At 39.0% G+C, this 25,316-nt stretch overlaps 1 protein-coding gene across 1 annotated transcript; it reads right to left on the bottom strand.

Moving 5' to 3' along the window:
• Positions 1-1,090: 1,090 nt before the first annotated feature.
• On the bottom strand, positions 1,091-3,336 carry LOC138880265 (uncharacterized). Its single transcript, XM_070159944.1, has 4 exons — positions 3,009-3,336; positions 1,922-2,918; positions 1,352-1,591; positions 1,091-1,148 (listed from the first exon to the last, which is right to left on the bottom strand). The coding sequence occupies exons 1-4, from the start codon at positions 3,334-3,336 to the stop codon at positions 1,091-1,093; spliced, it is 1,623 nt and encodes a 540-aa protein (XP_070016045.1).
• Positions 3,337-25,316: the final 21,980 nt, after the last annotated feature.

The following is a 25,316-nucleotide window of genomic DNA, read 5'->3' as shown; positions in this document are numbered from 1 at the left end:
TATCTGAATAGTCCGCTCGGACTGTCTGTTCGTCTGGGGATGAAATGCTATGCTCAACTGCACCTGGGTGCCTAACTCTCACTGAACTGCTCTCCAGAAATGCGAGGTAAACTACGTGCCTAGATCCTAAATGATAGATACCGGCACACCATGAAGGTGAACATTCTTCTAGATATAAATCTCAGCTAACCTATCGGATGAATAAAAGACTGCCTCAGGAATGAAACGCGCTGACTTGGTCAGCCTATCAACAATGACCCAAACTGCATCAGGCTTCTTACGAGTTAACAGAAGTCCAGTAACGAAGTCCATAGTGATTCGCTCCCACTTCCACTCGGGAAGCTCAATCCTTTGAAACAAACCACCAGGTCTCTGATGCTCGTACGTAACCTACTGACAATTCAAACATCGTGCCACATATGCCACAATATCTTTCTTCATTCTATGCCACCAATAATGCTGCCGCAAATTCTGATACATCTTCGCGGCGCCTGGATGAATAGAATACCGAGAACTATGGGCCTCCTCTAAAATCAACTCTCGAAGCCCATCAACATTAGGCACACAAACTCGCCCTTGCAATCTCAAAACTCCATCAGCATCTTATGTAACCTACTTGGCACCTCCACGTTGCACCGTGTCTCTAAGGACACACAAATAGGGATCATCAAACTGCCAATCACAGATATGCTCTAATAATGAAGAATGAGCGACCGTGCAAGCTAACACGCGACTGGGCTTAAAGACATCCAACCACACGAACTGATTGGCCAAAGCCTGAACATCCAAAGCAAACGGTCTCTCACCGACCGGAATATAAGCAAGACTGCCCATACTGGCTGACTTCCTACTCAATGCATCTGCCACCACATTGGCATTTCCCGGATGATATAAGATAGTGATATCATAATCTTTCAACAACTCCAACCACCTCCTTTGTCTCAAATTCAACTCCTTTTGCTTGAACATATACTGAAGACTCTTGTGATTCGTGAACACCTCACATGCCACGCCATACAGATAATGTCTCCAAATCTTTAATGCGTGAACAATGGATGCCAACTCCATATCATGAACCGGGTAATTCTTTTCATGAATCTTTAATTGTCTCAAAGCATAGCCAATGACTTTGCCATCCTGCATCAACACTGCACCAAGCCCAATACGAGAAGCATCACAATAGACTGTATAAGGCCCTGAACCTGTAGGCAAAACCAATACCGGTGCCGTGGTTAGAGCTGTCTTGAGCCTCTTAAAGCTCGCCTCACACTCGTCCGACCATCTGAACTAGGCGCTCTTCTAGGTCAACTTGGTCATCGGGGCTGTGATAGATGAGAACCCCTCCACGAACCAACGATAATAGCCTGCCAATCCCAAGAAACTCCAAATCTCTGTAGTTGATGCTGTTCTAGGCCAGTTTTTGATTGCCTCAATCTTTTTCGGATCGACCTGAATACCCTTTGCTGATACAATATGACCCAAAAATGCAACTGAACTCAACCAAAACTCACACTTTGAAAATTTTGCATATAGTTGACAATTCTTCAGAGTCTGAAGAACCACTCTGAGGTGCTGCTCGTGCTCCTCCTGGCTGCGGGAATATATCAAAATATCATCAATAAAAACTATCACGAACAAGTCCAAATAAGGCCTGAACACTCGGTTCATCAACTCCATAAATGTTGCTGGGGCATTTGTCAACCCGAATGACATAACCAAGAACTCATAAAGCTCGTACCGAGTGCGGAAAGCTGTCTTAGGGACGTCGGATGCCCTAATCCTCAACTGATGGTAGCCAGATCCCAAGTCTATCTTTGAAAATACCTTGGCACCCTGAAGCTGATCGAACAAATCATCAATCCTTGGCAATGGATACTTATTATTGACTGTAACCTTGTTCAACTGCCGGTAATCAATGCACATTCTCATCGAACCATCCTTTTTCTTTACAAATAACACCGGCGCACCCCAAGCCGAAACGTTGGGTCTAATGAAACCCTTCTCAAGCAAGTCTTGCAACTGCTCCTTCAACTCTTTCAACTCTGGCAGGTCCATGCGATATGGCGAAATGGAAATGTGCTGAGTGCTCGGAGCCAAATCAATATCCCTGTCGGGTGGCATACCCGGCAGGTCTGAAGGGAAAACCTCAGGAAACTCGCAAACCACGGGCATAGAACCAATAGAGGGAATCTCAGCACTGGAATCACGAACATAAGCCAAATAAGCCAAACACCCCTTTTCGACCATACGCCGAGCCTTCACGTACGAAATAACACTACGGGTAAAATGACCAGGAATCCCTCTCCACTTTAGACGAGGCAATTTCGGCAAGGCTAAGGTCACAGTTTTGGCATGGCAATCCAAGATAGCGTGGTACGGGGATAACCAATCCATTCCCAATATAACATCGACGTCTACCATATCTAAAAGCAACAAATCAATACGGGTTTCAAGACCCCCAATCACCATAATACAGGAACGATGAACTTGATCGACTACAATAGAATCACTCACCGGTGTAGACACATAAATAGGAATACTCAGTGAATCACTAGGCAAAACCAGGTACGGTGCAAAATAAGAGGATGCATACGAATACGTAGACCCTAGATCAAATAGCACTGAAGCCTCTCTATCACAAACCAGAATGGTACCTATAATGACTACATCTGAAGACTCAGCCTCTAGCCTGGCTGGAAGAGCATAACATTGGGGTTGGGGCCCACCACCCTGAACCATATCCCTATGATGGCCTGCTGTTGGCTGGCCTCCATCTCTGGTGGCCTGAGCTCCACCTCTATGACCTCTACCTCCACCTCTAGCACCTCTACCCCCACATCTAGCTGGCTGTGTGGGCTGTGGAACACCTGGTGCCGGTACTATGGCACGAGAACTCTGATGCTGAGAACTACCCGGTGCTCAAGGGCAAAATATGGCAATGTGACATGGTTCACAACAAGTATAACAAGATCTCAGCTACTGAGGAAACTGAGAGTGACCCTGTCAACCTGAATGACCACCTCGGAAACTCTGGAGCGACGGTGCAGCGATAGGAGCTGGTGGTGCACTGTAAGGTTGCTGATCAGAATAGTGCGTGTGAGAACCACGACCACCTGAAGTACCATGGAAAACCTGGAGAGCTGACTGGAAGGGCCTGGGAGGATGGCCTCTGCCATATGACTCTCTACCTCCAGATGAGGTACCACTGAATCTGCCTGAATGAAGGGGCCTCTTATCTGACCCATGGCCACCTCCTTGTGATAGAACCATCTCAACTCGGCGGGCCACATTGACCGCTTCCTGAAATGTGATCTTACTCCCGGCCTTCTTGGCCATCTGAAGACGAATCGGCTGAATAAGACCCTCAATAAATCTCCTTACCCTCTCTCTCTCGGTGGGGAGTATGACAAGAGCATTGGCATGGTAGATTAATGAACCTGGTCTCATACTGAGTGACCGTCATGGAACCCTGCTGAAGGCACTCAAACTGCCTCCGAAAGGCCTCTCTCTGAGTCAGGGGGAGAACTTCTCCAGAAATAACATTGTGAACTGCTCCCAAGTCAAGTATGGAGAACTGGCTGGTCTAGCTAACCAATAATCCCTCCACCAAGTCTTGGCGTATCCAGATAGGCAAAATACAGCAAAATCGACTCCATTGGTCTCAACAATGCCCATGTTCCTAAGAACCTTATGACAGCTGTCTAGATAATCCTGGGTATCCTTAGAAGATGCACCACTGAAAGTGGTAGTGAAGAGCTTGGTAAACCTGTCCAATCTCCACAAGGCATCGGCGGACATGGCCGCTCCATTGCTGGGCTGAGCCACTACACCTAACTGAACCGCCATAGATGGATGAACCACTGAAACCTGAACCTGGGGAGCTACTGGCTCCGGAGTGCGCGTAGTAGGAGTCTGGGCCCCTCCTCCAGCCTGAGAAGTGGCTGGTGCTACTTGAAGCAAACCCACTCGGGTGACACTCTCCATGAGGCCCACCAATCGGACCAGAGCGTCCTGAATAACTGGGGTGGCAATGAAGCCCTCTGGGACTTGAGCTGGGCCCACCGAAATTGTTGGGGCTGGAACCTCCTCCTTAAAATCAACCTGAGGCTCCGCCACTGGTGCTGCTGCTCGGGGCTGAGCTCTGCCCCTACCTCGGCCTCTAGCACGGCCTCGGCCACGCCCTCTACCCCTCGTGGGAGCTGCTGCTGGGGGCTTGGGCTTCTGAGCGGTAGATAAGGAAGCACGTGTTCTCTCCATCTCGTGAAAGAACAGAGTAGAAAGGCAATCAGTAATGAGGAACAAAACCGCACGACAAGAAAGAACAAATGTGAAAATTTTCCCAACTCTGTAGCCTCTGGGGGATAAATACAAACGTCTTCGTACCGATCCCTCAGACTCTACTAAGCTTGTCCGTGAGTTCTGAGACCTATGTAACCTAGAGCTCTGATACCAACTTGTCACGATCCAGATTTTCCACCCTCGGGAGTTGTGATGGCGTCTACTAATGAGAGCTAGACAAGCCAATCCTTAACTGCTAACATCATTATCAAATTACTTCTTTTAACATTTAATAGTGATAGCATGAAAAATGACTGAATTAAATAAATATGCGGAAGACTTAAATTAAAGTGACTAAATGAAAATGCGGAATCCAACATAAACCTCTACCCAAGAACTGGTGTCACATTACTCATGAACTTCTAAGAATACTGAATACAATCGTCTAAAAGAAAATAATAAACTGTTTGTCTCGAATACAATGAGATAACAGACTAAAATAATAGATAAAGGAGATGCCGGGCCTGCGGACGCCGGCAAGGCTACCTCGGTGTCTCACTAGTATGAATGCTCACACTCGTGCTACTGCTGCTGCTGTCCGAAACCTGTATCTGTGCAAAAGAGCACAGAGTGCAGTATCCGCACAACCGACCCCATGTGCTGGTAAGTAACTAGCCTAACCTCGGCGAAGTAGTGACGAGGCTAGGACCAGACAACCAAATAAACCTGTGCAGTTCAAGTATATATATAGACAACAAAGGAAGTACTGGAAGCAACCAATCAATGTGGGAGGGGAAACATGTTGTGGGGAGGTAACAGTTTCAAATAGAAATATTCAATAAAAGAAGGAGACAACAAAGTCATAATATCAACAAGTATCAAAAGAAATCAACAATTTGCACGACATCACCCTTCGTGCTTTTACTCTCTTCCTCATCCAAGCAATATATAAAATAAAACTGTACAGGGCATCACCCTTCGTGCTTTTACTCTCTTCCTCACCAAATCAATCGTATCATAATCATGTACACGGTATCACCCTTCGTGCTTTTACTCTCTTTCCTCACAATATAATCAATAGATATCAGCACGGAATGGCACATCGTACGGCACGACATCACCCTTTGTGCTTAACACTCTTTCCTCACCATATCAAACAATACACGGCATCACCCTTCGTGCTTTAACACTCTTTCTCACCCAAACAACAATCACAAACAAGGGGAAAGAGAATTAACAAATAATAATAGAAATCTCGGCAAGGGAACACACTTAAACAGCTAAATCCCGGCAAGGGAGATAATCAATAAAGCAATAATTACCCGCAAACGGTACATTTTAAATAATCCTTTCTCTTTCTTTCACTTTCATTACATCACTTACGCGACCACTTGAGCCATTGCTCCAAAGGGTTCAATTGTTTCATATACTGTATCAATTCGTATTATAACTTGAGCAAATGCTCCTCGAAATTTAAATATCGCAACTTCTTTCACATGCTCTTTACAACATATAGAAATCATAATTAAGCATGTAAGATACAACAAAATTAGAATATTTGCAATATAAAGTCTCACGGTCATGCTAGACACCAACGTATAAATACTCGTCACCATGCCTATACGTCGTACTCGACAAATAGCAAGTAGCAAATAAGACTCAACTCCTATTCCCTCAAGCTAAGGTTAGACCAAACACATACCTCGAAATTCCACGGTCAACTCAATCCTTAAGCACCGTTTTTAGTTTCAAATTTGGATCCAATTCGCTCGTATCTATACACAATTGACTTAATATCATCAATAAATACTAAACAATCCATTTCTAATGCCTAAATATAATTTTCTAAACATTCTTCCAAAATTCCAAAATTCGACCCCGGGCCCGCTTGGTCAAAACACAAGGTTCGAACCAAATTCCGATCACCCATTCACTCACGAACCCGAATATATAATTTGCGTTCAAATTCCACCCCAAAACGAGGTCTAATTCAAGAACTATTAAAAAGCCCTAACCCTACCCAATTCTCTAATTTTCTACCTATTTTCACATGTTTTAGGCCTAGGAATTCAAATGATATTGATGGAAAATGAAGAAAACGAGTTAAGCAATACTTACCCAAGAAACTTTGGTGAACAAAGGCTCCAAATATCGTCCAAGAGCTTGAAGAAGGGAGGGTTTGTGAAAAATGGGAGATTTTTCCCGTAAGTGTTCTGTTTTGGGACTTTTAAAGGACTGGGCAAAATTGCCCTTCACTTTCGCGACATGAGGGTCGAGTTCGCGAAGGGTCGCTCTAGACAGGCCATCGCGTTCGCGAGCTGTTGAGTGCGAACGCGAAGAGGAAAACTGTTGGGGGTCCAAAATTTAGCCTGCGCGAACGCGTGAGGCCTTACGCGAACGCGGTGAAGAAACATGCAAAGCTTCGCGATCGCGATAGCCTACATGCGAACGCGAAGAAGAAAATGAGGCTAGGCCCTCAGGGTCATATAACACTACGCGTTCACGAGGGCAGGGACGCGAACGCGAAGGAGGAAAATTCTGAAGCTTCGCGAACGCAAAGGAGGACAAACTAAGGCATAGCGATCGCGGGCAGGAGGTCGCGAACGAGAAGAAGGAATGGCATGTGCACCTGTTGCAGATTTTCTGCAATTTTCCTAAGTCCGAAATCACTCCGAGACACCTCCGAAAAACTCCCGAGCCCTCGGGGCTCCTAACCAAACATGCATACTAACTCAAAAACATCCTACGAACATAACCGTGCTATCAAATCGCCAAAATAAAGTCATATACAACGAATTAAGCCTTAAAATCCATGATTTCTTCCAAATTGCATAAAACTTCAAATCTTCCATTTTACGTCCGAAACACGTCAAACGATGTCCGTTTTCAACCAAACTTTACAGAAAGTGCTTAAACAATATATAAGACCTGTACCGGACGCCGAAACCAAAATACGGGCCCGATACCATCACTTTCTAATCAAATTTCACTTCCATTTTCCTTAAATATTTTCAGAAAATAATTTTACTCAAAAATTCATTTCTCGGGCCTGGGACCTCGGAATTCGATTCCGGGCATACGCCCAAGTCCCATATTTTCCTACGGACCTTCCGGGACCGTCAAATCACAAGTCCGGGTCCGTTTACCCAGAATGTTGACCGAAGTCAAATTTATTCATTTTAATATCAAAACTTAGCAAAGTTTCACAGAATTTCATATTTGAGCTTTCGGCTACGCGCCCGGACTGCACACGCAAATCGAGGCGACTATAAATGAGGTTTTCAAGGCCTCGGAAGCTCGGAATGGATATGAAAATAGGTGATGACCATTTGGGTCGTCACAGCTTGTTTGTGCCAAATCTTTGCATCAGCTTCACGGCTTGCTTTCGACTAGTGGTGCCCCGAAGGATTTTCACCAACAAGTCTCTCTCATTTATTTATCTCTGCTTACTGTCGCCATACAATGCCCGTGAAGGTTTTCACTAATAAGACTCTCTCATTTTCTTTTATTTTTTTTCTTTTTCTTTTGCTTTCTTGTGCGAGTATCTTGACAGTGTTCTATGTCGCGTGACAATCGTTGCTCATTGCATGCTTCTCTTGGCATTCTTGAAGGCTGATCAGGAGGTCTTTATTTGGAAGATTTTTGGATATGGTTGAAAAGAAAGGACGACATGAAGGCTCAAAGTAGACTCAAAATGAGGGGTTGTGGACTTACAACTCTTGGAATCGACTCTTTCAAAAGTGAAATAAAATCTCTGCCCCAGTTTCAGATACTAGGAATTTTTAGAATTTTTTTTCTTTTTTTTAAATTCTTATTTGGTTGGACCAAACCGTGAGGCTGCCTACGTATCCTTTTTAAAGGAATCAGGTATAACATAGTTCAAACATCTGACCTAGCTATATTTTTTCGTCTTTCTTCTTTTCCTTTGTCTCTTTTTTTTTCTTTTTCTTATTTCTTTTTTTGTATCTTTTTTTTCCTTCTTTTTTTTCTTTTTCTTTTTGTTTTCAAAACAAGTTGCCCAGCTTCTATTTTTTAGGGCATGGACTTTTGACAATTCTTTTCTTCTTCTTCTTGTTTTTCACTTAGAACTTTCTAAAAGCTGCCCCAGTTTGTACTCTTGGGGCATGGACTTTTATTGTTATTTTATTTCATATTTTTTTTTACTTTTGACTCTAAACTTGATTCCAAAAGAGGGTGGTCAAACAAAATAATACAGCCTCAAAGGGGTGACAAAGGGTATAAAGTGTTTGGGTAGCAGAAAAAGGGCCTCCCAACCTCGAGAACGCCAAACATAGTATCTTTTCGCGATCACAGCATTAACGAACATGTATGTTTTCTTGGTATGTCCTAGTCACAAGACACTTTCCATCCCTTAATGTCAAACTTTCTAACAAACTTCAATCGATTAAACATTACCAAGCCAGATTTTCACAATGATTTGAAGGTGAATTTTACTCGACCTTAATTCCAAAGTATTTCAACTCTTTATTCATCCTCAAAAGTGTTTTTTTCTCAGTTATCCAATTCTAGATTAAATCAATTTCTAAGATCTGGCCAAAATTTTTGCATGCATGTCATGTCATTAGAACTAGCGAGAAAAGAACTAGGAACAAAATGACACAAAAGGGCAAACTGTATTTTATTGAGTAAAAGATGAAAGGGTTTGTCAACAAGACAAACAACCTAAAATCCGAGTTACAACCATAAAATAACCTGCATAATGAAAATAACAACAGAACAGACAGACAAGACTCACACAAACAGAATGGAGGGATAAAAGGGTTTGACTCAATAAAACAAATAAAATCTGGATGGCAATCCTGAAATAACCCAGATAGTAGAAAAAGCATCAAAGCAAGCTACCAAGATTTCTTCCTATTAAGGAGAGAATGACTTTTCAATTTCTAAGTTTGACATTTAGCCATAAATTTGCTCATCAGAATCACCATGGCCTTCTCCAATTTTAGTTGACAAATTCTCGAGAGGATTCTCATACAACATGTCACCACGCATCATCCCCACAAAGTGTGCATCATCATGTGCAGGTAAAGTACTCTGTGGGATACCCTGGGTGTCACTGTCTTGGATCACAATCAGTTTTTCCTGGATCATCCTTTCTATTTCTCTTTTCAAATCCCGACAGCTTTCAACATTGTGCCCCTGGGCATTGGAATGGTATTCACACCTTTTAGAAGAGTCAAAGCTTCTCACACATGAGTCCACATGATTTGGAAGAATAGGTGCAATCATGTCATAATGCTTTAATTTCTCAAACAAGCTTGCATAACACTCTCTTATTGGTGTAAAATTATATTTCAACCTTTGTTCCCCCTTATACCCCTGGCTTGGATGTGGGTTATAGGGCACTTGAAAATTTTGTGGAGGCTGGTGGAGATTTTGCGGTGCTCGTGCTCGCCTTCTAGGGTGTTTTGGTGGATGTACAACATACTGAGGTGGAGCAACAGAGTATTGTGGGTTCTGAGGTGGATAGTAATGGTCAGGGGAGTTATCGAAAAACAAACGAGGCTGGTCATACTTTCGAGACGTTCTTATAGGACCTCTTCTCGACCCTGATGTCATCGTAATTTCTTCATCCATCTCATTCGTGTCACCGAATTCAATTTGGACAACCTAAGTTGCAGCTTTGAGAGCTGCTTGACTTATAATTCTGCCTGTCTTAAGGCCATTCTCAACCATTTCCCCCATTTTGATTGCTCCCGAGAAGAATTTGCCAATTGCGGACATCATGTTTTGAAAGTAATCTAGCTCTTGCACCTGAAGGAAGACAGTGATTAGCTCGTGGTCATCCATAGGTGGCTTAACTCTAGTTGCTTGCTCTCTCCATTTAATGGAATATTCCCTAAAACTTTCACTTGGTTTCTTCTTCAGGTTTGAAAGGGAATTCGGTCTGGGGCAATATCAATGTTGTATTGGAATTGTTTGACAAAGGCCCAAGCCATGTCACCCAAACATGCCAGCAAGACGTGTCTTGATCTATAAACTATTCGGAGGCTACACCCATAAGGCTTTCCCCAAAATAATCTATTAGCTATTCTTTATTTCTTCCCACACCTCTTAGTTGATTGCAATAACTTTTCAGGTTGGCTATGGGGTCTCTATGTCCATCATATTTTTCAAATTTGGGGATCTTGAAACCAAGTGGCAAGTGGACATCGGGGAACATACATAGATCCTTGAAGGCAATACTCTTCTAACCTGCCAACCCTTGCATGTTTTTCAACCGTTGTTCGAAGCTTTTCACTCTTTGGGCCATTTCTTCCTGTGTCATCTCTCGGGTAGGCTTCTCAATCTTTGCAGGAAGATCAAATAGGTACGAGTGGTACTGCTCTTGTTGGATAGAAAATTGTGACTCGTGACAAGGTTTTCCTTGGCCATTGACCCATGCTTGACACATTTTGGTCATTTGCTATTTCAGTATTCTATTTTCCTCAAACACAGTAGACTCTTGTCGAACCCTATGACCCTGAGTCTCTTGAGCACTTGTAACGGCTTCGATGTCAGTTATCATTTTTCCTTGGATCTTGTGTTGTCCGCTTACCACAAACCGACCACCTCAAACTTTTTTCGCAATTCAAAACAAAAGACACGTTATAGTGGAATCAGTCTGTCTTTATTATTATCATCATTTTTTCCTTTTTTATTTTTTATTTTTTTAAACTTTTTTCACCTTTTATATAGTTGATCGAACCTGATGTGGGTTGTCTACGTATCATGTGGAAACATGAATCAGATCTTGCGTAGTACGGGAAGATTAGGAATGAAGTAAATAAACGAACTCTTTTTTTTGTGGTCTTTTTTCGAAAGAAAGACTTAAAAGGAATAAACAAAATATTTTTGGATTTCGATTTGTATGTTTGTTGTTTTTTTTAAAAAAAATATTGAAAAGAAAGACTTCTAGAAAAGAAAGAAAATAATTTTTTTTTGAATTTTTTTTTTTGGAAATTCGAAAGAAAAACTTGTAAAGAAGAAAGGAAATATTTTTTTGGATTTATGGAATTTTATTTTGAATTTATGAAAGAAATGCTTCTAAAGAAAAAGAAAATATTTTTGAATCTTGAATTTTCTTTTCAATTTTGAAAGGAAAAAAAATATTGTTGAATTTTGAGAAGAAATTATTTTTGGATTTTTTTTTTAAAAAAATTGGGGGTCTCAAAGAAAGACTTTTCTAAAAAGGAAGTAAAGAAAAACTTTTTTTTTTTGAATTTTTGAAAATTGGGGCTGGAACCGATGAGGTTTGCCTATGTATCTCACATCTGACGAGAATCAGACTCGCATAGTTCGGTGAAACTGGGTACTTTTCCCTTTTGATTTTTATGAAAATTAATCTTTACACCTCACACAAGACTATTACAAAATCTCTTCTTTTTTTAAAGGGTCTATCTGCGCTAAATTAGGAGAATGACTTTTTTTTCTTTTTTTTTTAATAATTCCGCTACACTAATTTTCTAAAGTTGGTCGACAATGCAAGTAAGCCTTTCAAATGATGTATCAAGTAGTGCATAACTGGCCATGAAGGTCTCAAAGAGGATACCTGTCTTATACAAACCCGGCCCCTATGCCGAGTTTCGCTAAGTCAAATGCACGTAATGCACATAAAACGACCCTACTAGGGATATCCAGTATGAGATTTGTTCTTCTAGGTTTAAATCCTGGTGGAGAAGGTATCTAGACTGGCTTACTCGAGCGGACAACTCGAGCCAAGGAGGGTCAATGTACCGGTAGCATTGTTTCACGGCTTAACTGGTGGTGCTCCCTGCCTAAAAACATGTGTGACTAAAATCCTTCACCGGGTAACAAGCACCTCGACTATCTCAAAGAAAGCGGGCTATGTCAAGCAAATGCCCAATTTTTCATTTCAAGAAGACTCAAAGGAGGTGCATGAGAAGACAATTTATATGTACAGTTCAACAATATCGAAGTAGTAAAAAGCGAACAGGTAGCACATTAGGCACAAATAAATCGCAATATTTACACAATTAATAAAGCCAAAAAAAAGTCAATATGTACAAGCTCGAATTCTTATCATTCCCTAGCAGAGTCGCCAGAGCTGTCACACCCCCTTTTTACCCCTCCAAGAATGATAAGTGTAAAATATTATGGGTTAAAGAGTTTTTTCAATTACAGTGACAAAACTTGAGTAGGGATTAATTTATTGTTCAAAGTCGCCACTTGGAATTGATTTTTAGGTGTTCCAAGTCACCATTTATTTGAATCCCTAGTCAAAGGAAGGTTTGACTATATTTTTATCGGTCCACAAAAATAAAGTTTGGGTAAGGAATTACGTTGACCGGGGAGAAGGTGTAAGGCATTCTCTGAGTCCCGTGGTTCTAGCACGGTCGCTTTATTGACTACATTTGGCTTGAATTAAACTTGGATAAACTGTGATTTATTTGATTTTAATGCTTTTCTTATGTCCACTTTTATTTTTTAAAAATTTAAATAAAGGATTTGAAAAATATTAAATTGTCCTAACCGCACTACGCAAGCAAATGCCCGACTGAGATGAATTTTATTAATTTTGTCATAACAGCGTTACGCTAGCGAATTCGCAGTCATGACAAGAATCATTGTTATGAGTACTAATTTAAAAGATGAGACTAATGAGAGAAAATTATTAATTGACATTGCTTAAAACTAGTAAGATGTGGGTTTGTCTTGACATTGAATGAGGCAGCCCACTATTGGGTTGATGGAGTCAAATGGACTCATGTCCAAGACAAAATCCAAAAGCTCATATGTTCTTGGACTTTAAATCTGCAGATATGGCCTTTTAAAGCCATGTTACAGATTTGGCCTATCTTGCTATTTGCAATCCATAGCCAACTATTTACAAAAATAAGTTTACAGATTGTCTTTCTAATCTACAACTTAACTACCTTACTAAATAAGTATTTTTTAAGAGATAAAAAGATTATTGGGACTCTAAAATATAATAATAATAGTAATAATAATAATAATAATAATAATAATAATAATAATAATAATAAAAACTTAGCTTGGTGACAACAAAGGGACAAACATAGCTACAAGGGTTCAAATTTTAATATATATGCTCCTTTCAGACAACCAAATGCCTAGTGGAATTAATACCTAATGCTTTGCAAAAATAAAAATAATTAAAGATACTTAACACAATTTAATTAACTAATATATCGTTATAACATTATCAAACATTCAAGAGCATATAAAAATGAATTACAATAGAAGGATGAAGCTACTAATATTTCCCAGCATCATTATCTTTCACTCCAACTCGATTTTATGACTTTACATGGTCCGAAAATTACCTGGACAGCAGAAAGAAGAACAAATACAGCAGAGTCAGCTCTTTCCAAAATCAACAACAAAACAATTAAATGGGAAGCAACAACAGCAAAAGACAGCAACAACCAGCAGATTCAAACCCAAGAAAATAAACTAGAAATACCCCAGCAAAACAATTGAAACAAACAATTATGTAACTCCTGAAAAATCTTTCAAGACTACTCTATTTTCCTTAAACAAGTTTTTCATTTAAGAATCATCTCACTAAAGTTCACAATTTTTAGCTGCTAAAGGATATTATATCTATTGGTTTTTTCCTCTTTTTTGTGTGTAGAGATCTCTCTCCTCCGATGGAATGTCCTCATTCTTCTTTTTTATATCTCCCAAACAAACAGCTATTTCAAGATTAAAAATTAATTTTTTTTGACAGATTTTTCCACAAAATCTGCTCTTAAATGCAAAAGCAAGACTTTTTGGTTCAATCTTGTCCAAGAGAGAGTATTTCAACCAAAATCTGCTCTTCACTATTCAAAGATAGACTTTTATTCAAAAACTGTCCAAAAGTCTATATTTTCTTACCAGACAATTTGACTTTTGAGTGTTGTACTCAAAGAGTCTTGACGTAGTAAATAAACAAACAAACAAGTATCTTATACTCTCAAGTATTCTTCACTATCTCACTTTTATCAATACAAAACTATTTTACTACTTCAACAAGTGCAAAAACAGAAAATTTAACATTTCAAACTTCAAAAACTAATGTTAAATAATTAATAATAGACAAAAATAAAATCTGAAAAATAAAAATAAAATAAAAAAATCATCCATGAAAAAGAATAGGGTTTTTATCATTTTACAATTCAAGTGGCCGAAAAAATGGTGGTATGCCAAAAGAGGGTGTTCGGGGAGGTCGCCGGAATTTGGCCGGATTTTGGTAGCCGAATTTTGGGGTAGAATTGGCATCAATAGCTAGATCTTTAAGAGCTCTATCCACTGATATAGGTATTGTGGGGTGGTAGAGGTTGGAGCTTCAAGAATTTGGGCAAAAAAAAGTGACGAAATTTTTTTCTAGATCTAAGATTCAAGGAGTTTGAGGGTTTTTTTGAAGGATTTGGTTTGGAGATATGTAAAGAGGAGGTTATGGAGATTGTATGGTGTGATTTTGGGGTGATTTGGAGGTGGTCCGCCGGTGGTGGAGATTTCCGGCGGCGGTAGAGAGAGTGAGGAGAGAAAGAAAGAGAGAGGAATTTAGGCTTAGTAAATGGCCAAAAATTTGATTTTTGGGGCTATATATACTTATGGGGGCATTGAATAAAGGCCATTGGATCAAAGTGAGATGAATGGTTGAGATTTGGTCTTGGTCACTTAATGAAACGACGTAGTTTTGAGGTAAAACTACATCGTTTTGGACCCTTTCAATGGCAACCCCTTATCTTGCACTCTTGGACACTTTTTCTTTCAAATTTAGCCCAATTTATTTCTTATTCAAACTTGCTAAACTAAATTTTATACAAACAAATAAAATAATTAAATAACTTATTCAAATGATCAATTAACTAGATTAATTCACCTATTGAAGAGTAAGTTAATTTTTAAAATGCACACATAAAGAAAGAACTATTTTTGGTATTTTTATGATCGGAAATACGCAATTAAACACACAAAATTGAAAAAACTATTAAATAATAAAAACACTAATAAATTTAGGAAGTGTTAAAATAGCGCAAAAATTAGGTGTTCACACTTTGTGACTTGTTGGTGCCTTTGGTAGAGGTCTCGGGGGCCTCGGGATGATTCCGAATGGTTGACAGAAGAATTTTGGAGTTTAGAGTTGCAGCTTCAGCTGCTAGTTTTCTGTCATAACCGCACCTGCGGGAGGCGCCGCAGAAACGGCTCTATGGTCGCAGAAGCAGAATTGGAGAGTTTCAGCAAGAACCGCAGAAGCGGTGGAATTTTCGCAGGAGCGGTACCGCATCTGCGATGTGGAGTCGCAGATGTGGAAGTTGGGCATAAGTGAAAAGTCACAAATGCGGAAACAACTGCGTAGAAATATGAAATTTCGAGGGTTTAGTTTCAAAAGTTGGAAATTCGATTTGGAGCTTGGGAGAGGGAGATTTTGAGAGGAAATTGAAGAGGAGATCATTGGGTAACAATTCTTTAACCCTTCCTAGTTATATTTCATCAATCTATAATTAGTTTCGTCATTTAATTTCGGATTGGAGATGAAAATTTGGGGAAAGGTTGGAAGAAAGTTCTTAGACCTAAAATTTGACTTTTGATTGGGAATTTGACCTTAGATTTGGATAATTTTGGTATGCATGAACTCGTGAGAGTATGAGGATTCTGAAAATATAAATTTTACCTGATTCCGAGACGTGGGCCCGAGGGGCATTTTGGTCATTTTATCTAATTTCGCGTATTAGCTTTGAATTTCTTTGTAGAATCAGTTACTTGAAGTATTACTTACATTATGCAAATTGAATTGAATAGATTTGGGTCATTTGGAGGGAGTACTCGTGGCAAGAGCGTGGTTTCAGATTGATTTGAGATAGTTCGAGATAAGTGACTTGTCTAACTTTGTGTGGGGGACCTTCCCCTTAGGATTTGGTATATTTGATAATTGAAATGCCTTGTACGTGAGGTGACGAGTGCGTACTTGAGCTAATTGTTGAAAATCCGGTTTTCTTTAAGTTATTTCAATTGTGTTCCTTTCTCCAGTTTATACTACTTGCAAATTAAGCATATTGTTAGCTTAGAAAAAGCATGTTTAGTTGACTTAATTGCTTATTTGCTTAAACTACCTTAATTGCATTATGTGAAGCATGCTAGGCTAGAATTACCTGTTTTACTTCGTATGAAATTGAGCTTATTTGAGTGTTTCTTGCGTTGTTGCTGCGTGTTTTACTTTGGGACTACGGGACGGTATCCCGGGAGATCCCCCTGTATGTTTACTTTGGGACTACGGAGCGATATTCCGGGAGATTCCCCTGCACATTTACATTGGAACTATGGGACTGCACCCGGTAGATTCCCCTTTGTACTAAGTATTTACATTTGGAACTACGGATCAGTATTCCGGGAGATCCCCTCGCATTATGAGTTGGACTACGGGACGGTATCTCGGGAGATCCACCGAATATTTATATTTGGGACTATATGACGGTATCCTGGGAGATCCCCGGTTGTTATCTTTGTGCTGAGTCGTATTTTCTCTTTGTGTTTACTTTGCCTCTGTAGTAGCTATTGCTGTCTTTTATTTGTGTTACTTTTACTGTTGTACTTATTATACTGTTATGTTCTATATTGTCGAACTTTATATTTTTATTTAACCTCAGTAGGGCCCTGACATTCCTCGTCACTACCCGACCGAGGTTAGGCTTGGCACTTACTAAGTATCGTTGTGGTGTACTCATGCCTTTTCTGTGCATGTTTTTCATGTGCAGATCCAGGTACCTCTACTCAGACCTACCATCCTTGAGGTGAGACGATCCTTCGGAGACTTCGAGGAATATCTGTCGCGTCCGCAGACCGAGGAGTTTCTCTCCATTCTATCTTGTAGTGATAGCCCTTCTATCTTTACTATTGATGTAGACATTCTGGAGTTAGAGAATTTCACTATATTTCGTAGCTTGTGATTCATGGGTTTTCGAGTTTTGGGCACATGTATTAGTTTTGAGAGTTAAATATGTGTATGTCGGGTGGCACTTTTAAACGCTGTTTCATTACTCTATTTCTGTTTTAAATTGTTTTCTTTTCTTCCGCAAATTTGGTTTGCATTCCGCATTTAGCCTTACCTAGTCGTAGAGACTAGGTGCCGTCACGACGATTCACGGAGGGCGAACCGGGGTCGTAATATCAAATGTCCAAAATAACATCTAGAACGACGAATTCAACACCAAAACTCATGAAATTTTCAAAATAGTTCAAAATTTCTAACTTTTCAACCAAAGGTCCAAATTACATCAAATAACCTCTTTTTTTTACCAAATTTTACAGATAATGCCTAAATATCATTACGGACACGTACCGAGCTCTGGAACTAAAATACGGGCCCGATACCAACAAGATCAAATCTTATTAATTTTCCAAAAATCATTATATTTTCAGTTAAACAATTTTCTTCAAAAATTTATTTCTTGGGCTAGGGACCTCAAAATTCGATTTCGGGCATACGCCCAAGTCCTATATTTTACTACGGACCTTCCGAGACCGTCAGAATACAGGTCCGGATTCGTTTACCCAAACTATTGACCGAAGCCAACTAAAATTGTCTTTTTAAGCCAAAAATCATTATTTCTAAAAAAATTCAGACAAAAGCTTTTCGGTATCACGCCCGGACTGTGCACGCAAATCGAGGAGAGATAAATGGAGGTTTCAAGGCCTCAGAACACGGAAACGAATTCTAAAACTAAAGATGACCTTTTGGATCATCACAATATAGTAGAGAAATCCTACTTATGGTACAATTCTATATACAGAAGGAAATCCCGTGATTGACTAAATAATCGGTCTTGACTTGATATGTGCCGAGATTTCCGCCGCGATCCTTGCACGATCACGGATATCTCGGCTTTCTGTTATTCCACTTCGTAGGCTTTCTTCGATCTCGCTCGACCTCTATCCCGCTTCGGTCTCGATCACGGTTGGTCTCGATCTTGATCGGTATTGATTCATGAGCTTAGCAATTCATCTTCGTGCCATGGTCCGATATAAATCGAAGTCGATCCCTGATTTATCATGCTCCAGCCTCGATCAGTCTCACAAAAAGGGCAAGCCCGATTTTGACCGTATACACGCCCCTAAATAATTAAGAAGTGTAAGATCATCAAAGTGTGAAAATTAATGAATAAGTAATTTACAAAAATAAAACGACCCCTTTCCTTAATTAGTCAGCAAGCCTGTTCGCCACTATTAAGTCAATGAGCGCTTTACTTAAAGCTCACAGATAGTAGCTAGGTTAATTTGGTGCTTTCTTTTTGCACTTAATTAGCAAGGAATTTGGTTCGATCGATTAGGTTTTTTATAACCATAGTATTGGAAAAATGATATTGTATAGCCCATCTCAAATAATAGCCGAAATATATATATTTTTTGTGTATATATATATTTTGTATGTTATATATAAAAAATATATAAATTTTATACACTTTTTTTGTTATCAAATATAAATAGTTTTTGGCGCATGCTAAAAATGAAATAACCTTTTAGTATTCGAATATCACTGGCCCGACCAATTCGAAGTCGCATCTCCTTAATACAGATTAAAGAGAAAAGTGATCTCTACCAAAAAAAAAAAATCATCATCTCGCCTCGAATTTAAAATCTTTAGTCAAGAGTGAAGAGATCTTATACATCCCGCAAAGAGTGGCAATGACTAATTCACTATGTCATGATGTCAGCGTAATTGATTATTTTATGTAATAAAAGTACTTAAGATCTTTCAAGAAGGGAAAAGTTGTACGTTTATTGCACGTTTTTTTTTCTTTTAAAATTTTTTGCACGTTCTTACAATTATTAATTCGAGCATAAACCGCAAATTGATGTTTGACTATAGTTATTTAATTTCCTTCTGCTTTTATTTTATTTGATCTAATCTTTCCCGGATTTTATATGTTTAATTTTATAGCTCTAACTTCGAGTACCAAAATATTAATGCTTTTGATGAGTTCTTGAAGCTATCTTACAAGTTACATGTTAAACTTCGTCATTATGTGCGTACGAGAATCTCTCTTTAATTTCTGAACCAACTCTTTCCAATCGACCTCATCATAAGACTTTTCTAATTTTTTTAATTACCACACGATTCACATCTTATTTAAAAAAAAAAATCATTTTCAACGCTTCCTGTTATCGGAAGCAGCAATTTCAAAATTCTATTGGTTTGGATTGAAAGCGATATTTTATTCTATTTCCACATTTGGTAAGATGAGGAAATAGAATCCAATTTTCAAATAATTTGAATTATACATTGCGCTACGTAACATTTTCACTTTGGATAGGGTGTTTAGTCTGTTAATATGATTAATTATCTCTATCCAATGAACATCCAACTTCCTAGCTATTTTTGAACCTAAAAATATCCTTCATATATAGTATTACCTTTTGCGTATCGACATTCTTTATTTATATGTCAAATGAAAATATATGATAAAAATGGATTATGATAATAATACAGAAGCTATTTAAATAAACATGGAATAACATTGATATTACGGTAATATTATGCATCTTGTTAGATGACACGTTGGCAAGGGAGAGTAAATTTTAGGCAATTCAGACCTGATCGCTTAAATTCATGCAGATGACGTGAACTATAGGACATGAAAATCTAGGAATCGTACTGATTTCCTTGGGTCATTTTTTATGGGCTGGAAAATTTCTAGGCGATCCAGGTCTGGTCGCCCAGGCCCATGCAGATGTCGTAGTCTATAACACACAAAAATCTAGAATCAGGCGGAATTTCAGATTTATGGCCTAAAACGTCAAAAAATAGGAACGATCATGGCGATGTGATGACTATTATTCCTTAGGTCGTTTTTGATGACACCTAGTAAATCTGGGGGCTTATAAATATTATGCTTTTGCATGAGAGAAATCACAACATCAGTACTCTTCTGCTAGCAATATAGTCCAAAGCATTTGCAAATATGGCAGCCAATCATCTAGTGAACAAGTTTGCAATCTTCTTCGTCGTTCTCTTGGCAATGACTATTGGTTCGTAACTTTATACTTTTCTTTTGATTTTAATTTTGTGAAAGTCACGCATTAGGATACTGCATTTAAACATATGTCAATATATATATACAGGGGCGTATCTAGATTAAGGGGTATGAGTTCACGTAAACCCATATATACTCCTTTCCTTAAACCATGTATTACAATGCTATATTTCCTTAAAATTACTTAAATATATGTGTGCGTACTCGTGCTTAAAGACTCCTATATATGGAACAACAATTATTAGGTGTAACTTTACGAGTGAAATATTGGTGGTTCAAATTCCAATTAGGACGGTCTTGTTTCGGCGCGGAGTATAGATATATAAAATCACCAAAGTTTAAAGAAGATATAATTTTGAATATAATTTTAAAAGTATAGTGGGTTTATAGTAAGAGATTATAGTGTGACACCCTAGGCGAATCTCACATCGACAAAATACATGAGAGATGTTGTGTATATAAGTAGACAGGTCTTAGACTCTAGTGACACATTTTAAATCCGTGAGGGCCTAGGCCCAGAGCGGATAATATCGCTAGCGAGTTGGGCGGTTACATAAAGTTAAATCCATCAAATATAAATTCTAGATCACCTCTTTACAAAAGTGTATTGATCATCTTGAAATTCTGGATCCGCCTCCCTGAATGCATGATGAGCTTTTTGTGTGCACTTAGACGTGTCTATCTATGTACAGTAATAAATTTGCACGTACTGACATTTATATTTACGTAGCTAGGTTATTTATTGTTTCCGAATTTTAATTTATTCACAATTTTATACAGTTGATATACGTGGAACTTCAAAATTGCTAGTTATAGGAGATTGTGGCACTCCTTGCAAGTCTCATAGTGATTGCTCCAGTCCCTAGTACAGTCTCTGCAAGTTCTGTGCATGGAAGTACACGGACAAGGACAGGGGCAGGGGCGGACCTAGAGTATTGAATACGGGTTCCCGGGAACCTAGTAATTATCACACCTCCTTTTTATTTACACCCCGGAAGGGGCATATAAGGGAGTTTTTCTAATTAAAGGACAATCGAAACGGGATTTATTATTAAAAGATCCAGAGTCGCCACCTGGGATAATTATGGTGTCCCAAGTCACTGGTTCAAATCCCAAGTCGAGGAAAAAGTTGACTCTGTATTACGGTCTGCGAATCAGAAATTCAGGTAAGGAATTCTGTTAACCCGGGAGAAGGTGCTAGGCATTCCCGAGTTCCGTGGTTCTAGCACGGTCGCTTGATTGCTATTATTGGCCTAATTATCTGATTTTGAACATGTTTAATCCTATCTGCAATTTTAACTTTTTAACCGTTTCTATTCATTTTTAAAGGAAGATTGCAACGTCATATAAAATATGTCTTGAACCACGTCACATAAATGCACCCGCAGTCCTCGACACATTTTATCTAACGTTGAGATTTGGATTTGGGTCACATAAATGCGCACCCAAGTTTAGGAAATTAATTTTATGATGTGCCTAAAGCAACTACGCATTTGCAACTTTGCGAGGGCCACAGAAGTTCAACTAAATGGCACGCCTTGGATTCTAAGGATTAAAATAAAATTAATTGAACGAGGGTCATGCAATTGTCATTTTTGTTTGGCATGACGCGCCTCGACTTATTTTAATCAAGAGGCTTCTATATTAAATTGCGAGGGCCATACACTGTGTGTGTCACCTAGTATGGCTCTCCTCCAATTCATATAGGGAATCTAATTAATTGAAGGGGAAGACTTATATAAGATTTGGCTTAAGGAATTGAACTAACTTTAAATTAACAGATCAATCGGGAGAATGGATTCTCTTGGGCTCGAGCCACCAGCCCTATAAAGAGAAGCAACTGATTTCCAACTCAGGCCCAATCATGAGCCCAAATCCTCGGGAAAACTGGCACCAGTGGGAGGCAGGACTCCAGATCGAGCCCTTAAACTTGCAAGCATCGGATTATTTAAACCAAGCCGAGTGAATCCCATTCCCAAATTTTATAAAGTTAATTCGAAGCCCACTATGCCTTTACTTGACCAATCGGTCCATTTGGACCCAAACGACATTGTACATATGCCTTAATTCACAATTACCTCAAACGAACTCAATGCTTAATCCACCCAATTCAAATGACCTCATGTTAATTTAAAAAATAAACTATGGCTTTTGTTTAACATGAAATCATATTGGTAATTGTAAACGTGAATTGACAAATTGAGCCAGCATGAAAGCAAACTTGGTTTAATTTGTGATTCCTACCACAATGATCCATATGCTTTCGACTCAAACTTACAACTAGACCTTTGCATGTTCAATCAAGCCAAACTTCATTTTTCAAGCAAATACATATACTTAATTATTAAGCATCAATGGACGTGCACCAATTAGAATATCAATCCTAAGACTTCAGTTTCAGGAATAAATAATCACCATTTTTAATCAAACACACCTCAACCCTTTTAAAAACCCACATGATAACTTAAGAGTTGAAAGCAGCAGAGCTTAACCACATGAATGAATACATTTATACTATTAGATATGGATAGTATAACCAATAGTCCACATACACAAAATGGTCTCAAATGTTCTGAATTACTTACACCTCAACAGACTATTAGACCTCATGTTTCTCATTAAGACAGGATGCAACGTGGATTTCCTAGGAAACATTACATTAATACTATATAAAAAATGAATAGGTAAGTTAATCATTGTTACACTACAGCACTAACTTCAGAAATACTAAGAAAATAGCTAACATTTATGATTAAGGGAACAATATTCATTTATAGAATCATCAGGCAATTACAACTTTCACACTTGCATCTCATCTTTCATAGAGTCAGGGAATACCTGAAAAGCAAAGTAACAGAGGGAGTGAGAGTAGCAGCAGTAAACAGCACAATATATGACCACAGATTCAATCACTTGAAAGAGTGAAATTAACCCAAGATGAAACCAATGAAACAGTGTTCAACCAACAGAAATTTTAAGCTAAAACTCTTTCCAAGACTCAAATTCAGATCACTTCAAACCCCAGGACAGACACCATTTCAGAAATCAAAAACTCAAAAATCCAAGAAAATGTTCAATGGAACAATGATTTATTTTGGAAATCCAGTCGCTTTTTTTCTATTTTTATCTCTTATTCTCTGAAGTTCTTATCTCCTAAACCTCCCCACCTCTCTTCCTCCAAAAAATCCCCCTATTTATACGCAAACTACAGCCCCTTTTACAGCTCTTAGGAGCACTCAGACTCATTAATTAAGCATATTTAGCCCATAATATTCTCTAGAACCCCACCCCTATATGTTTTGCTCTATTTTTGATTCACTTGTTCCCCACTAACCCTTGTCTTTTCTTTATTTAATTCAATGGTTATGGGTAGTACATACTTTAATTACATTCCCTTTAGGCCTCCCCATGCTATTATGTTTTGTTCCCCACTACTACTAAACAAATGCATTAGTTTAATGTTACATTAGTACTTACTGGACAGAACACTTAAACTAACCACTTTTAAACTTTTAAGTCCCAAATTATCCCCTGAAACCCCTGTGATTACTACCCATCATCTATAACCAATCCACCTAATAATTAACTAATTAACCACATGAAACTAACTCCTAATCAACACTATCACACCAAAACTGAATTTAAACCAATGATAGAATCATATCAGACCCTGAACATGACAACCTTAGGATTCAATTCTTCAAACACAGACCACAGTTTAAGCTCGAAACTCAAATTAAATGAATAGCATTAAAACAAAGATGTAGGAGCAGAAAGCATACTAACGATGAGCTCTGAAGCTAAGTGTCTAAGGATCAGTACATACAACACTCGACATTAAACCATTTGACGAAAACTACTGGTCTACAACAAGAATGAATTAATCGACGAAACTATTTATAACATATGTTATTAATTGACAGAAGAAAACTGGACTAAGTAAATGGTCTGATGGATAAAGGAGAAAATAACGGACAAAGACGAATTACAACGAACCTAATTTAGGCAAAGGAATAATCGATTGAACTACTCAAATGAACATTGGAGTATTTAATCTGACCAGAATCAGAAAAAGAGGCGGAATATTTATTGGATTAAGAATTAACTTAAACTGAAAACCTAAAGAAACGACTAATTACAAATTAACACAAACAAATAAACATATAGAAAAAGGAAAAGAAGAAGCTAAGAATAACTTACTGTTCTTTTCTCGGATCCCACCAACATGCCTTTTCGAACTTGAGTTCCAGTTAGCATTACACATTTATTTCGTCAGAAATAGGCTTATAATACTAACTAGAACCCATTCAACCCTGACAACTTTGAAACAGTCTCGAACTGTTGAACCCTAGATCCGCCATTTGACGAGTTTTACTCGGATTCGAGCCAATTTGGTTAGGGATTAGCGACGAGCAGGTCAAGGGGATTATTGGGTGTGCTATTGGGGTTAAGCGAACATGCTAGGGTTTGGGACGGGGATCTTCGATCGAAGATTCAAGGGGCTCGGGGGTGATTCGAAGAAAAATGAGCGTAGATTCGGAGAGGGGGTGGTTTGATGGTTCAGGGGTGTGATTTTGGGGTTGTTTGGCCACCGTCCGCCGCCGTGGGCGATTTCCGGCGGGCAGAAGGCGGTGGTGTGTGTTTTGGTCTCTGAAGAGACGAGTGGGGGGGTGTTTGGTATATCAAAATTAGTTGATTAATCTGGGTCGTTGGATGATGGGAACCAACGGTCCAGATTAAGTCACTTAAGCCAAACGGGGTCATTTAGGCTTAGCTGGGGCGGGTATGGTTTGGGGTAAGCGGGTCGGGCTAGATAAGGGTTATGGGAGGGGGATCTTGGATCGTTGGATTGGGTGATTGAACGGTTGAGATTGATTGGCGACGAAACGGCGTCGTCTGGTATGGTCTCTTGGACTAGCCGGTTTGGCCTGGATAAGGGGTGTGACATTGGGCCTGAACCTTTCTTTTAAAACTGGCCAAGTCCGATTTTTAACTTTTCTTCTCTTGTTTCTTCTTTTTCTTTTATTTTCTTTT

The sequence above is a fragment of the Nicotiana sylvestris genome, chromosome 10 (assembly GCF_000393655.2).
Source record: "Nicotiana sylvestris chromosome 10, ASM39365v2, whole genome shotgun sequence".
Classification (NCBI taxonomy): domain Eukaryota; kingdom Viridiplantae; phylum Streptophyta; class Magnoliopsida; order Solanales; family Solanaceae; genus Nicotiana; species Nicotiana sylvestris.
Note: the sequence above shows the minus strand (reverse complement) of the source record. Positions and strands in the feature narration are given on the sequence as shown.